The sequence below is a fragment of the Mytilus californianus genome, unplaced genomic scaffold (genome assembly GCF_021869535.1).
Source record: "Mytilus californianus isolate M0D057914Y unplaced genomic scaffold, xbMytCali1.0.p SCAF_21, whole genome shotgun sequence".
Taxonomy (NCBI): domain Eukaryota; kingdom Metazoa; phylum Mollusca; class Bivalvia; order Mytilida; family Mytilidae; genus Mytilus; species Mytilus californianus.
In genome coordinates this window covers 7,631,686-7,647,216 of record NW_026262670.1, presented here as the reverse complement: position 1 = coordinate 7,647,216, position 15,531 = coordinate 7,631,686, and the positions used below count along the sequence as shown (strand labels likewise).

General features: G+C 32.2%; 1 protein-coding gene across 3 annotated transcripts in view; it reads right to left on the bottom strand.

Annotated features, from left to right (window-relative positions):
* The window catches only part of LOC127731862 (uncharacterized), an 897,808-nt gene that overhangs the window by 421,884 nt on the left and 460,393 nt on the right, over positions 1-15,531 (bottom strand). Inside the window, exons 2-7 of one of the 3 annotated variants that reach the window (XM_052240725.1) lie at positions 13,695-13,718; positions 11,595-11,678; positions 9,389-9,487; positions 8,211-8,312; positions 7,477-7,584; positions 4,511-4,573 (exon numbers count right to left, since the gene is read on the bottom strand). In XM_052240725.1, the coding sequence (XP_052096685.1) occupies positions 4,511-4,573; positions 7,477-7,584; positions 8,211-8,312; positions 9,389-9,487; positions 11,595-11,678; positions 13,695-13,712 (474 nt within the window). In that variant the 5' untranslated portion in view covers positions 13,713-13,718. Of the gene's footprint in view, positions 1-4,510; positions 4,574-7,476; positions 7,585-8,210; positions 8,313-9,388; positions 9,488-11,594; positions 11,679-13,694; positions 13,719-13,963; positions 14,188-15,531 lie in introns of those variants that run through there. The other 2 variants (XM_052240724.1, XM_052240723.1) reach the window with 2 other exon arrangements.

Below are 15,531 nucleotides of genomic sequence, written 5' to 3'. Positions count from 1 at the left end.
TGCTTATCAAAACAGAAATTAACTGGATCAATAATACTAATTGCCTTCAATTAAATTTAACACATAATCAGAAACGAATTTCGAGGCAAAACATGTATATTAAAGGAAATCCTAGTAATTTTTTTTTCCACCATTGATATAATTTTGATATCACAATAATTCAGCTATATCTAAGTGAATAATGCCAACAGGCAACAAAATAAGATTTACAACCTGCACTAGATCCATAATATAAGCGCTCTACAATGAAAATGAGCTGCAACATATAATAGTACTACAACAAAGCATGATGTCATACAACCTTATTACGGTAAAAATACAATAAAACCTTGTCAATAATAACCCTGATTTGTTTTTCTCTTTTAGCAATTCCGTTTAAGATGGGTAGATTTAATGAAGAAGAAAAAAATTAATCATATTTATTTTCAAGAGAAAAACTATTCTTTTGTTAAATGTGAATGCCCATGCCAATAGCAAACAACACAATTTGTACAAGTTTCACAATCTTATCAAATAAAACAAAATTCTAACTTTATTTGTTAATCATCTAAATTCAAATAAATACCAAAAGTCACCTTAATATATTTGCAGTAACATAGACAAGGCCCATCTTGTTTACAAACAGAAATGGTTATACGTTTTTTCAAAGTTTTCATTTCAGGGGAAAAAATCCGATTTTTAAGAAGTTTTGAAGAGTAAAAGTACTGAAAATCTAACAAGGTATTAGTGTATTTAGAAAATTGCCTTGGAGTTTGGAAATATATAGGAATGTCTTCCTTAGTAAAATGAAACTACCATAAAAGTATGTACATTGTAACTAAAATTCACAAAATGCTTGATATAAACCCAAATGTTGAAAATCAAAATTAAACAAATAAGCACAAACAATTTTCAAGAATTTAAATGATAATAAACTGAATATCTATTTTTTGTTTATCAACTTTATAATTCATTCTATTCTTATAAAACAACACAACTTGAATGAAAATGAAAATCTGATTAGTCAAAAAGTACAAAAACAACCAAAAATAAATTAAATACAAACAAATGTCTTCCAGTTTTTTTTTCTTCGACTGACATATTCAATTTTCTGAAGAAAAAAAAAATTCTGAAAAAAAAACAAGTCTACAGCTTGATCTCTTTATTGATTGCAATTAACAAAAAATTCCACTTTAATACTGTTAATAAATGGCTTGCAGTGGCCCGTATATTAGAATTACATCCCATGATTATAAAATCAGAAGTTTAAAAAATTCTTTATCAGATGTTTAGCTGTAAACTTTACTGAGCATTCCAATCTATCATATGTTGACAAACATTGAATTCACATAATTAAGGTAGATTGGGTGTCTTTTTCTGAGCATCCATTCTGGACATGTTGCAAAATACTTTTTTAATTTAAAAATGTTTTACCAAGCATCATTCATTATACAACAGAAACATCTAATACTTGCAGTTTTAAGATTAAACTATTTAAACATTAAGTGTCGTTAAGTGTATTCAAAATTTCTGAAAAAATCCTTTTCAAATCAAGGGCCGATGATAATACAGCATTTGATAAGCCCTATATAACCCATATAAACTAACTGTGATTTCATTGATCAATGTATTATATACAAAAAACAAGGTCTGAAATTTAAAAGTATATTAACCCAGAAGTCTTTTACAAAAGTTTAAGAAAAATCTATCATAGAACATTTAGACACCCGAGTCATCGTCAAACATTTAGACACTCAAGCTACCTTACATTTGTAAGGGTCCAAAGATTCTTTTTGAATGAAATATTTTTAACAGTGTGTTAAACAGTTTTAAACATTCTTGTAATTTGTAAGGTCAATAAATAATTTTTGCAATGTTGATTTGATCTACTCATGAAATCATAAAGATCATAGAATACATTGGATCCTAGGAGAATATGTAAGGCCAAAAAAAAATATATGTCTGTTTCCTGTTGCCAAGGCAAATAAATTCAGGCAGGGAGGTAGGGATTTTTTTTTTTGCACGCTTTTCAGAACGTGTGCATGTACATTGTACACATGTTTGATGCACAGCTTTTAAAAACCCATCTAATTTCTCATATTAAAATCATGGCTGTTTTCTCATGATTGACAAAAGAGAGTGGGTCACTCAGTGATTAAAATTCGTAAGGGTTCCGCGGAATCTAGTGTCTCGCCTACTTTTGCTGCTAGTCACAGGCTCAACAAAAATTGGGAAAAAATTATTAAAAATTTTCCTATTGATACTATCTTTTGATTGTGAGAAGCCTCTGTCCAAGTTTGGTAAAAATCCAGAATGGTTTATAAATCTAATTTATGTTTTAACTTAATTAGACTGTATGTAACGTTAACTGGAAGAAAAACTAAGTCCATTTATAAGTTATATACGGAAAAACAGGAAATAAATTTTTACAAAATTTTCTTCTAGATACTAGCTTTTAATCATAAACAAGCTTCTGTCCAAGTTTGTTACAAATCCAGGATAGTTTAAGAGAGACGACGCCGACGTAATATAGGATCGCTATGTCTCGCTTATGCGACAAAAGTCGCAGGCTCGACAAAAAGCGGAAACGAAAAAATAAACAAGAGGCTCAAACGAACTTGTATCGCTCACCTGGGCAATTTTGCCAACACTAAAATTTAATGATTGATTGATGGTGTTAAACACTACTATTAGCACTACTGGCTTTATTGTGGCAGTCAGTTTTCATTAGTGGAGGGAGCCTGAGTGCGCTGAGAGAACCACGACATACGGCAGGTCAATCAAGATTGGAATCAAACGCACCTCACAAGCCCACTGTTGGATGCTATGCAACAAGATTATTTGATGAAAATAGGAGGTAGGTAGATATTGACAATCAGAGCATTTTGCTCGTTTTCAATCTATTTCAAGATATAAGACAATAATGCATTTTACCCTTATGTTCTATTTTTAGCTATGACAGCCATGTTTTGTCTTTTAAGGCTATAACTCCTTAGGAAGTCATCCAATTGTTTAGGTTGTATAGATCTTGCATTTCTGATTTTTTTTGCTGTTTACAGTTTATACTTCTCTATTATAGTTTTCAAATTAATTGACAAAAGCAATAAAATTAGTAAACAATTGTCATTTAAGGTCAATAACTCCTACGGTCCATTGTTTTTGGTCATATTGACATATTTTGTAAATGGTGTATTGCTGATCCTTTTTGCTGAAAACAGTTTTTAACTATCTCTTAAGTTTTTGAGATGAGACACAAAAATGAAAACAAGCATTTTGAGAGTATTGCCGGTTAAAAATTCATTGTACTGGAACAAAATGCTAACTTGATCTATAACTTGTCATGTTGTAAACTATATAACAAATATCAAATCAATATATTCAAGCATGACAGAAAAAAGTGTGGAAAACTGATTATTTGCGCAAATTTTTGTAAGTCCAAGGATCATAAAACTGCATACTAATAATCCGAAACAGACAAAATTCGATCTTGATCTGTAACTTGTCATGGTAAAACTATATACCAATATCAAATCAATACCTTCAAGCATAATAAAAAAACTTTGGAGATATGATTATTTGCATGAATTTTCTAAGCCCAAGAACCAAAACTCTGCACAAAATCATCAGACAGGAACAAAATCTAAACTAGATCTGTAATTTGTCATGGTAAAACTATAATCCAAATATCAATCAATATATCTAAGCAAGATAAAAAAAAAATGCGAAAAACCTGATTACTTGCCTGAATTTTCTATGCCAAAGGACCATAACTCTGCACAAAATCATCAGACCGGAACAAAATCCAAACTAGATCTGTAATTTGTCATGGTTTAACTATATACCAAATATCAAATCAATATCTTCAAGCATGACAAAAAAAGTGTGGAAAACTGATTACTTGCGTGAATTTTAGAAGTCCAAGGACCTGCCATGTGAGGGGGATCAAACTCACAATTTGAGTGTTAAAAGACTAGTGATACAGAAGTTTACAAGGTGAAAGGATATTTGCTAAAGGAGGGCAAAGTTGTATGTAGGCCAAGCTAAAAATACAATACAGTTATCTCCATTTTTATGCATTCCATATAAAATTAACAATGCACTTAAATATCGACATACTGTCAGTGTAAGAATCTCATCAATTGAAATTCCAAAAACTTGCTCTCGTCTCGTTCACTCTTGAATGAAATAGAAGACATCTGCTAACCTTGTTGATTATTGAAAAAAATCACACAACAATAAATTCCTCAATTGAAAAATGTCAGCTTAGTTAAAGGCCGGTAAAAAGTGGAATTTAGCGCCTCAAATATATGATGTTGTCCAATCAAAATCGTGATGATAAATAAATTGCATTAGAATTTTAATTTGTGTGTTCAAGACTTAAAGAATGTTTATTTTTTTAAGATTTCTCTTCTGAAGTATCTTGGTTTTGCAGCCTTTGATTTTTTAGTTTTATATTTCTTTATATTTTGTAACTTATTTTCTACTTATTTCATTCTAAGTGAAAGTATTTGTAATTCAACACTATATATACCTGTAAGTATTCCATCACTTCCTTATACTGTTGATCTGCTGCTAGATCGTAAGGAGTCTGACCCTGAAATACAGATAAATCTTTATATTGCTTTCATCTGTTAACTACAAAGAAGACTTTTTAACACAGATCTTACAATAAGTAAGACCAGTAGCAGCTAAGTGGTGTTTTATTTTAACTTTACAGATGCTAACCATATCATTTTTGATTTTTGTTCATTAAATATAACTCATGAGACAACATTCAGATTATTTTTAACAATTTTCTGAATTCTATAAATTGGCTTTCAGCTCTTTCTTTTAAAGCATATGAATAAAAGCTCCATTTGTCAGCATTTGATCTTTGTAATTTCTTTGCAGTTTGAAGATTACATCCTTATGTCTACACGAGGGTGTGGGATTTCCGAGAGGTCTACATTTTTAACTTCTTGTGTTTATTTTTTGGACACATTATTCAAAGTTCTTTATATATTAACACCCCATTATTCTCTATTTTTTATATTTTTGCACCAAATTATTTTCTATTCATTATTTTTTTTTGCCCATTTCTCTCCATTTCTAATGTTTTTTTTTCATTCATGATTTTCTAATCTGCTTACCCCTTCCACACCCTCTTATATCTGTATACCCTATTCATACCCTCCTATATCTGTATACCCCAACCACACCCTCCTATATCTGTATACTCCATCCACACCCTCCTATATCTATATACCCTTTCAACAACCTCCTATATCTGTAAACCCCATCCACACCCTCCTATATCTGTATCCCCCATCCACACTTTCCTATATCTATATAGCCTTTCCACAACCTTCTATATCTGTATATTCAACCCACACCCTCCTGTATCTGCATGCCCCATTCACGCCCTCCCATATCTGCATGTATACCCCATCCACACCCTCCTATATCTGTATACCCCGTCCACACCCTCCTTATATCTGTATACCCCATCCACACCTCCTATATCTGTGTTCCCCTTCCACACCCTCCTATATCTGTATACCCAATCCATACCCTCCTATATCTGTATACCCCAACCACACCCTCTTATATCTGTATAATCACACCCCACTCTCCTATATCTGTTGTGTTTCTAAATTTGAGGCGCATTAGGCGTATTGACCTAACTGTATACACCCTCCTATATCTGTATAAACAGGGATCCTTTAAACACACTCCTATGCCTGTATATCCCATCGACAGCCTCCTATATCTGTATACCCCATCCACATCCTCCTATATCTGTATACCCAATCCACACCCTACTATATCTGTATACCCTGTCCACACCCTCCAATATCTGTATACCCCATCCACACCTTCCTATAACTGTATACCCCCTCCACGTCCTATATCTGTATATCCCGTCCACATCCTCCTATATGTGTATAACCAATCCACACCCTCCTATATCTTTGTACCCCATTCACACCTTTCTATATCTATTTTCCGCATTCACACCCTCCCATATCTGTTAACCACTTCTACACCCTCCTATATCTGTATACACCATCCACACCCTCCTATACCTGTATACCCTATCCACACCCTTCTATATTTGTATACCCCATCTATATCCTCCTACATCTGTATAACCCATTCATACCCTCCTATATCAGTATACCACCTCTACACCCTCCTATATCTGCATACCTCCTACACACCCTCCTATATCTGTATACTCTATCAACACCCTCCTATATCTTTTTACCCCATCCACATCCTCCTATATATGTATACCCCATCCACATCCTCCTATATATGTATATCCCATCCACACTCTCCTATATCTGTCTACCCCATCCACACCCTCCTGTATTTGTATACCCCATCCAAACCATCCTATATCTGTATAACCCATCCACACCCTCCTATATCTGTATACCCCATCCACATCCTCCTTTATCTGTATACCCCATCCACACCCTACTATATCTGTATACCCTGTCCACACCCTCCTATATCTGTATACCCTGTCCACACCCTCCTATATCTGTATACCCCATCCACACCCTCCTATATCTATATACCCCATTCACACCCTCCTATATCTGTATACCACCTTTACACCCTCTTATACCTGTATACCCCATCCACACCCTCCTATATCTGTATACCCCATCCACATCCTCCTATATCTGTATACCCCATTCACACCCCCCCCCCTATATCTGTATACCACCTCTCCACACTCCTATATCTGTATACCACATTCACACCCTCCTATACCTGTATACCTTATCCACACCCTCCTATATTTGTATACCCCATCTTTACCCTTCTATATCTGTATATTTTTATTTTACAGCATCTCATAGTTTTTAGTGTTATCACTGGTATTGTTCAAATAAGGAAATAAATAAATTATGACAAGATGACATTTATCTCTGCCACTAGACAGTTTGAAGAAATTTGCAGTCTCCATAGGATCATCTCTTTCAAATTATTGCATTAGATATTTTCAAACTGCCAACAATATGAAATGATTAAGCAATTTTTATTTTCCCCTTATTGAAACCATATAAATATTGTCTAGTAGTGTTTATTTCTGTTTATAAAATATGTTTCACCCAACATAAAGATTATCTGTCATTGCCCACCTTGCATCTGTTTAAATATAAAATCATGATGAACGTATGTCAATGCATTGCTTAGAATATTTTGATACCATTTAATAACTTTGTAATAATTGTCATGACAACCGACTGGCGTAAGTTTTGTTTGACAATTTGTTTGTTTGTTTTACAGCAAACTTGTGCGATAGTCTATGTTCATGTGTTTTATAGTAAAATTTAGCCATTCAAGTCTTTAAAACATTTTCATATCTTAAAAGTTCAATTTAAAGGATCATATGACTTTTAACTATAGCCCTTAAAAAAGAATCCATTTGACCAACCATACATCATTTTAGTGATTCATCACTTTATAGTTGAACACTGGGTATATACTATAAAATATTACCTCAAGTGTTGTAACCAAGGGACTGATACCTCCTTGTTCTACCAGACATCTTGTGATCTGTAGATGTCCCCACTCAGCAGCATAATGTAAAGCTGTGTATCCATTGATCTATAATATAACCAAATAACATGTAATTATTATGGACAATACTTTGTAATTAATATCAATAATATACAACATATCCTAAAACTGACATCAAGACTTGTCTGATAAACTGGACAATACTGTGTAATAAATATAAACAAAATATATATCACATGAATCAGTGGTTAAAACTGAATAAAATGACCAGTCACACTTGTATTTATATTGTACATAAACAACAAATAAACAACATGTTTTTTTTAGATGTCAGAACTTCCATCAGAACTGTCATGTTAAAAAAAATATTTTTTGGAAGAAATGATTAAAATTTTAACATCAATGGATTCATAACAACTCTCAGAGTAAAATGACATATCACTTGATATAATTCTAACAAGTATTTGTTGATATAATAATTTAATCTGTCTGATTAACATGATTCAGAATAATGATCAATTTTTTTAAAAAGTAACCTTTTCAAAGAAATATGAAAAAAAGTTGCATTTCCTGATTTAGTACGAGGAGACAAACAAAATGAGACCCCACTTTATATAATTCTGACAAATATTTGTTGTCCATTAAACCTGTCTAATTAACAACATAGTTTTGTGTTGATTTAGGAATGTGATCAGAGTGAAGTGATAACATACTATATCTGTGATATCTGTGTTACACCGGCTGTCCAGGAGTAATCGAGTAGTCTCCAGATGTCCTTCCCTGGCAGCCCATATCAATGCCATCCATCCACCCTCCTGAAATAATACAACTCACATCAAAACTTGTCTGATAAATTGGACAACGTTGAGTAATAAATATAAACAAAATATATATCACATGAATCAGTGATCAAAACTGAATAAAATGACCAGCCACACTTGTATTTATATTGTACATAAACAACAAATAAACAACATGTTTTTTGTGAGATGTACAAACTTCCATCAGAACTGTCATGTAAAAACAATTTTAAGAAATGAGAAACATATTTACATCAATGTATTCGTTACAACTCTCTGAGTAAAATGACATCTCACTGTATATAATTCTAGCAAGTATTTGTTGATATAATGATTAAATCTTGAGTAAAATGACATCTCACTCTATATAATCCTAACAAGTATTTGTTGATATTATGATTAAATCTCTGCGTAAAATGACATCTCACTCTATAATCCTAACAAGTATTTGTTGATATTATGATTAAATCTCTGAGTAAAATGACATCTCACTTTATACAATCCTAACAAGTATTTGTTGATATAATGATTAAATCTCTGAGTAAAATGACATCTCACTCTATATAATCCTAACAAGTATTTGTTTATATTATGATTAAATCTCTGAGTAAAATGACATCTCACTCTATATAATCCTAACAAGTATTTGTTGATATTATGATTAAATCTCTGAGTAAAATGACATCTCACTTTACATAATCCTAACAAGTATTTGTTGATATTATGATTTAATCTCTGAGTAAAATGACATCTCACTTTATATAATCCTAACAAGTATTTGTTGATATAATGATTAAATCTCTGAGTAAAATGACATCTCACTTTATATAATTCTAACAAGTATTTGTTGATATAATGATTAAATCTGTCTGATTAACATGATTCAGAATAATGATCATTTTTTTTAAAAAGTAACTTTTTCAAAGAAATATGAAAAAAGTTACACTTCCTAATTTAGTTGAGAAGACAAACAAAATGAGAGTCCACTTTATATAATTCTGACAAATATTTATTGTCCATTAAACCTGTCTAATTAACAACATAATTTTGTGTTGATTAAGGAATGTGATCAGAGTGAAGAATTAACATACATCTGTGATATCTGTGTTACACCGGCTGTCTAGGAGTGATCGAGTAATCTCCAGGTGTCCTTCCTCGGCAGCCCACATTAGTGCTGTCATTCCACCATCCTGGAATAGTACAACTGACATCAAAATTGGTCTGATAAACCAAACAATGTTGTGTAATGAATATAAACAAAATATATATCACATGAATCAGTGGACCAAAATGAATAAAATGACAAGTCACACTTGTATTTATATTGTACATAAACAACAAATAAACACCATGTTTTGTTGTGAAATGTCAAAACTTCCATCAGAACTGTCATGTTAAAAAAAATGTTTGTAAGAAATCAATAAAATATTTACATCAATGGATTCATTACAACTCTGTTAGTAAAACTAACAAGTATTTGTTGATATAATGATTAAATCTCTGAGTAAAATGACATCTCACTTTATATAATCCTAACAAGTATTTGTTGATATAATGATTAAATCTCTTTGTAAAATGACATCTCACTTTATATAATTCTAGCAAGTATTTGTTGATATAATGATTAAATCTGTCTGATTAACATGATTCAGAATAATGATCAATTTTTTAAAAAGTAACTTTTTCAAAGAAATAGGAAAAATAGTTACATTTTCTGATTAGGTACGAGGAGACAAACAAAATGAGACCCCACTTTAATATAATTCTGACAAATATTTGTTGTCCATTAAACCTGTCTTATTAACAATATAATTTTCAATAAGATGAAGGAATGTGATCAGAGAGTGAAGAGATAACATACATTATGCTCTGAAGTAAAAATTGTAGTTGTGTGTTTTATACTGCTTATGTACAATCTGTTATGTTCTGAAGAAACTTGCAGTTTGTGTTTTATACTGCTTATGTACAATATGCTGTGTTCTGAAGTTACTTGTAGTTGTGTATTTTATTCTGCTAATGTACAATCTGTTATGTTCTGAAGTAACTTGTAGTTGCGTGTTTTATACTGCTTATGTACAATCTGTTATGTTCTTAAGTAATTTGTAGTTGTGTGTTTTATACTGTTCATGTACAATCTGTTATGTTCTGAAGTAACTTGTAGTTGCGTGTTTTATACTGCTAATGTACAATCTGTTATGTTCTGAAGTAATTTGTAGTTGTGTGTTTTATACTGTTTATGTATAATCTGTTATGTTCTGAAGTAACTTGTAGTTTGTGTTTTTTACTGCTAATGTACAATCTGTTATGTTTTGAAGTAACTTAAAGTTTTGTGTTTTATTCTGCTAATGTACAATCTGTTATATTCTGAAGTAACTTAAAGTTGTGTGCTTTATACTGCTGATGTACAATCTGTTATGTTCTGAAGTAACTTGCTGTTGTGTGTTTTATACTGCTGATGTACAATCTGTTATGTTCTGAAGTAACTTGCAGTTGTGTGTTTTATACTGCTGGTGTACAATCTGTTATGTCCTGAAGTAACTTAAAGTTGTGTGTTTTATTCTATTTATGTACAATCTGTTATGTTTTGAAGTAACTTGTGGTTGTGTGTTTTATACTGCTGATGTACAATCTGTTATATTCTGAAGTAACTTGCAGTTGTGTGTTTTATACTGCTGGTGTACAATCTGTTATGTTCTGAAGTAACTTAAAGCTGTGTGCTTTATACTGCTAATGTACAATCTGTTATGTTCTGAAGTAACTTGCAGTTGTGTGTTTTATACTGCTGGTGTACAATCTGTTATGTCCTGAAGTAACTTAAAGTTGTGTATTTTATTCTGTTAATGTACAATCTGTTATGATTTGAAGTAACTTTTTTTTGTATGGTTTATACTTCTGGTGTACAAGCTGTTTTTATTGTTATGTTCTGAAGTAACTTGTAGTTGTGTGTTTTATACTGCTTATGTACAATCTGTTTTGTTCTGAAGTAAATTCTTGTCGTGTGTTTTTAACTACTTATGTACAATCTGTTATGTTCTAAAGTAAATTGTTGTCGTGTGTTTATGTACAATATCCTGTATTTTGAAGTAACTTCCAGTTGTGTGTTTTATAGTATTTATGTACATTAATAAATATTTTGAAGTAACTTGTAGTTTTACACTGTTTTACTGTGCTTTATTTTTAAGTAAATTGTAGTTTTGTGTCTTTTATTGTACATGTACCATAAGACGACGTATCTTAAAATTATTTTTCTATGAAGTATAAAAATAAGGTAGTTTTGAATGTGGCTATTTTACTTACACCTTGATAATCAATCTCTGCATCATTCTGTAGACATAATCTTAAGTCTTCTAAATCTCCAGTCTGAGCAGCTGCAATAAGTTTCTGTAAGTAAAACATAGAAATTACATTTAATAGATTGTAATGAATGTCTTTACTGTTAAATCAGGTAATAATTATGTATTCATCTGTATAACAATGATTCAGTGGTTCAAATCAATATTTTTCCCTGAAAACTCCTGGACCATTACAACAGTAAAGTGGAAGGTCCACACCTTAGGATGAAAGGTCCAAACATTGACTTTTGATTGGATCAATTTTAAGATTTTGTGTCCCTCTCACTAAAGCACTATGCCTATCAGAGTGGGTTGGGTATTTTATCCAATATTTACAGGTTATGGTTCAAGAATCTTCTCCAAATTTGAACCAAGGGCGAACTTTCTGCCAATGAGACTGGAATTTCGCTTACGTTTCTCGCGATCATATCTTTTATCCTTGTTTAAATTCTCATTGCTTCTTGGTCGGACTTCTTTAGTTTAGGTACACCCAAAGTAGTCAGAATTTCGTCTGCCTCGCCCGTTTTTTTCTTAGAAGACGTGATGCCAAAGCGAAACAAAATCATGGATTTTGCAACGTTGACAACCACATGCGTTAATATGACGAACCCGAACCTCGACGAAAGCACCCATAGAAATTGTCATCTGTCACGCTGTACTATTAATAAACCTGGAAGTAGATTACTAAGTTAAAAATAAATTTAATCACAAAGCTAATTTATCGTGACTCATTACCATATCAATTTACAAGTTATAACAAAGTGTTTATACAGAAATTCAATATAAATATTTTCTAAAACTTGAAAATCGAAAGTCCATCGGGTGCAGCCAATAACCAAATTGGAAGAGTGACCGTAAATCTGATAGGTCACAGACCTCGGACCACCGCTAATTTGAACCCCTGCGCAATGACTACATAAATCAGTAGTATCCTTACTTCATATAACATTCAGACAGAGGGGAATTCCTTAAATAGCATGTAATTGTTGGAATATATTCATCTTCTATTATCAAGATAAACAAAAATTGTTACCCTTTAAAAAATAGAATCATGGATTGTCACCAGTGTTATGAGTAGAAGATAAGACGATCAAGTGTCACCCGTGTAATGAGTAGAAGATAAGACAAATAAGTGTCACCCGTGTTATGAGTAGAAGATAAGACGATCAAGCGTCACCCGTGTTATGAGTAGAAGATAAAACAATTTAGTGTCACCCATGTAATGAGTAGAAGATAAGACGATCAAGTGTCATCTTCGTAACGATATGAAGATAAGACAATTTAGTGTCACCCATGTAATGAGTAGAAGGGTAAGACGACCAAGTGTCATCCGTGTAATGAGTAGAAGATAAGACAAGTGAGTGTCACCCGTGTTATGAGTAGAAGATAAGACAAGTAAGTGTCACCCGTGTTATTAGTAGAAGATAAGACGATCAAGTGTCACCCGTGTAATGAGTAGAAGATAAGACGATTAAGTGTCACCCCTGTAATGAGTAGAAGATAAGATTATCAAGTGTCACCCGTGTAATGAGTAGAAGATAAGACGATCAAGTGTCACCCTCGTAATGAGTAGAAGATAGGACAAGCAAGTGTCACCCGTGATATGAGTAGAAGATAAGACAATCAAGTGTCACCCGTGTTATGAGTAGAACATAAGACAATTAAGTGTTACCTGTGTAACGAGTAGAAGATAAGACAATCGTCACCCATGTAATGAGTAGAAGTTAAGACAATCAAGTGTCACCAGTGTAATGAGTAGAAGATAAAGACAATCAAGATAAGAAGATTAAGTGTCAACCCTGTAATTCCTAGATGGATAACACAATTAAGACGATCTCTGATATTAGTTATTAGCAACACCTTAGTTTGTCAAATGTTTTGATTGCACCTTGCTTTGTCCCAGTTTTGTATTTTTTGTTTGTTCTGTGTTCTTGGAATAAGTAGTTTTGTAGTTCACCTAGTATTCTACTAATTTTTATCTGAAATTATCACATACTTGTATCTAATTGTACAATAATGGGGAACAAAACCACACATGACAAGGAGACTATTAAGTAAATCTTACCTCATTCCAATCCTCCATTATATCCTAAAAATAGAAAAGAAAAGTTATATTCAATATATACTGTTGAGTTATCATTGAGGAACATGTATAATAGTTACTGCCAGTTAAAAATACATGATCATTATTCGATGTAAAATACTGACCTTATATTTTTAGATACTAATTTCATTCAAATAATAATAGCATTGAAACAGTCGTTTATCTCAACTTTTCTGCACTATTTGAGGTTAATGAACTGAACTAAAAACCTTTAAGATCTGATCACATACCTAAATGAGGTACAAATGTATTCTACAAGCAGGATGTGACTCTTTCCATCGAACACCAGAACATCTTTTGCACTTTCCCAGACCTAAGAATTTCAAAAGTTTTTTTTTACCAGTTTTAAGACACACATAAAAACAATTTCAAATATCAAGTAACAGTTTCTTAAAACACTGTCCATAATCAACTAGAACTGTCAAATTAAATTCAATTGTTTTTTTTTATTCTTTATGTGCCTGTCCACAGTCAGGACCTATAAAGTAGTGGATGTAGTTAGAAGTTGTGTACCATATTTATTTTTCCTTCATTGTTGTTTTCGGCTGTGGATTTTTTCTTTTGAAATGTTTCAAATTTTATCATACCAAGGCTATTTATAGATGATTATATAGCATGGATTTTGCTCATTATTGTAGGCTGTTGAACGACCTGTAATTGTTTATAACTGTGTCCTATGGTCTACGAATAATTGTATCATTGTTAATCATACCACATCTCCTTATTATCATATGGTATAGGTTTTGCTCATTGTTGAAGGCTGTTGGACAACCTGTAACTGTTTATATCTTTGTCCTTTGGTCTAGGAATAATTGTATCATTGTTAATCATACCACATCTCCTAATTATTATATGGTATAGGTTTTGCTCATTGTTGAAGGTAGTTGGACGACCTGGTATTGTTTATATCTTTGTCCTTTGGTCTAAACATAATGGTATCATTGTAAATCATACCACACCTCCTTATTATCATATGGTATGGATTTTGCTCATTGTTGAAGGCTGTTGGACTACCTGTAACTGTTTTTAACTGTGTCCTATGGTTTAGGAATAATGGTATCATTGTTAATCATACCAAACCTCCTTATTATCATATGGTATGGGTTTTGCTCATTGTTGAAAGCTGTTGGACAGCCTGTAATTGTTTATATATTTGTCCTATGGTCTAGGAATATTGGTATCATTGTTAATCATACCACACCTCCTTATTTTTATACAACAAGAGTGGACACACAGAAATGTCTCGCCTGTCATGTACATGTATTTCTAATTGAAGTTATGTTGAAAGTAAATGCTATCATCTAAACTATCTATCTATCAGACATACATTATAAATTTTAAGCTGTAAATTATGGGATAATGTCGCTGATGCTGATTCCTGTATGAATGCTAAAGTTGCTGCCAGGCCTGCTGAAGACAACTATCATAGTGTCTTCATACTACTAATTGTATAGGTTATTATCCGCTATATGAAGATATGCTGGATAACTGTGGTTAAGAGTGAAATAACTTAGTGATAAACCATTGATATTGATTATTGTGATTAAAGATGGCAGTGAAGAATGAAAAAAACTAACATTGACCTATGAACCATGAAAATAAGGTCAAGATCATATGAACCCTGCCAGACAGACAGATACGCCTTACAATCATTCCATACACCAAATATAGTTGACCTATTGCTTATATTTTCTAAGAAACAAAGTTCAGCATTAAAACTTAACATTGACTAATGAGCCATGTAAAAGGGGTTATGGTCATATGAAACCTGACAGACAGACATAAACACCTTATAAAC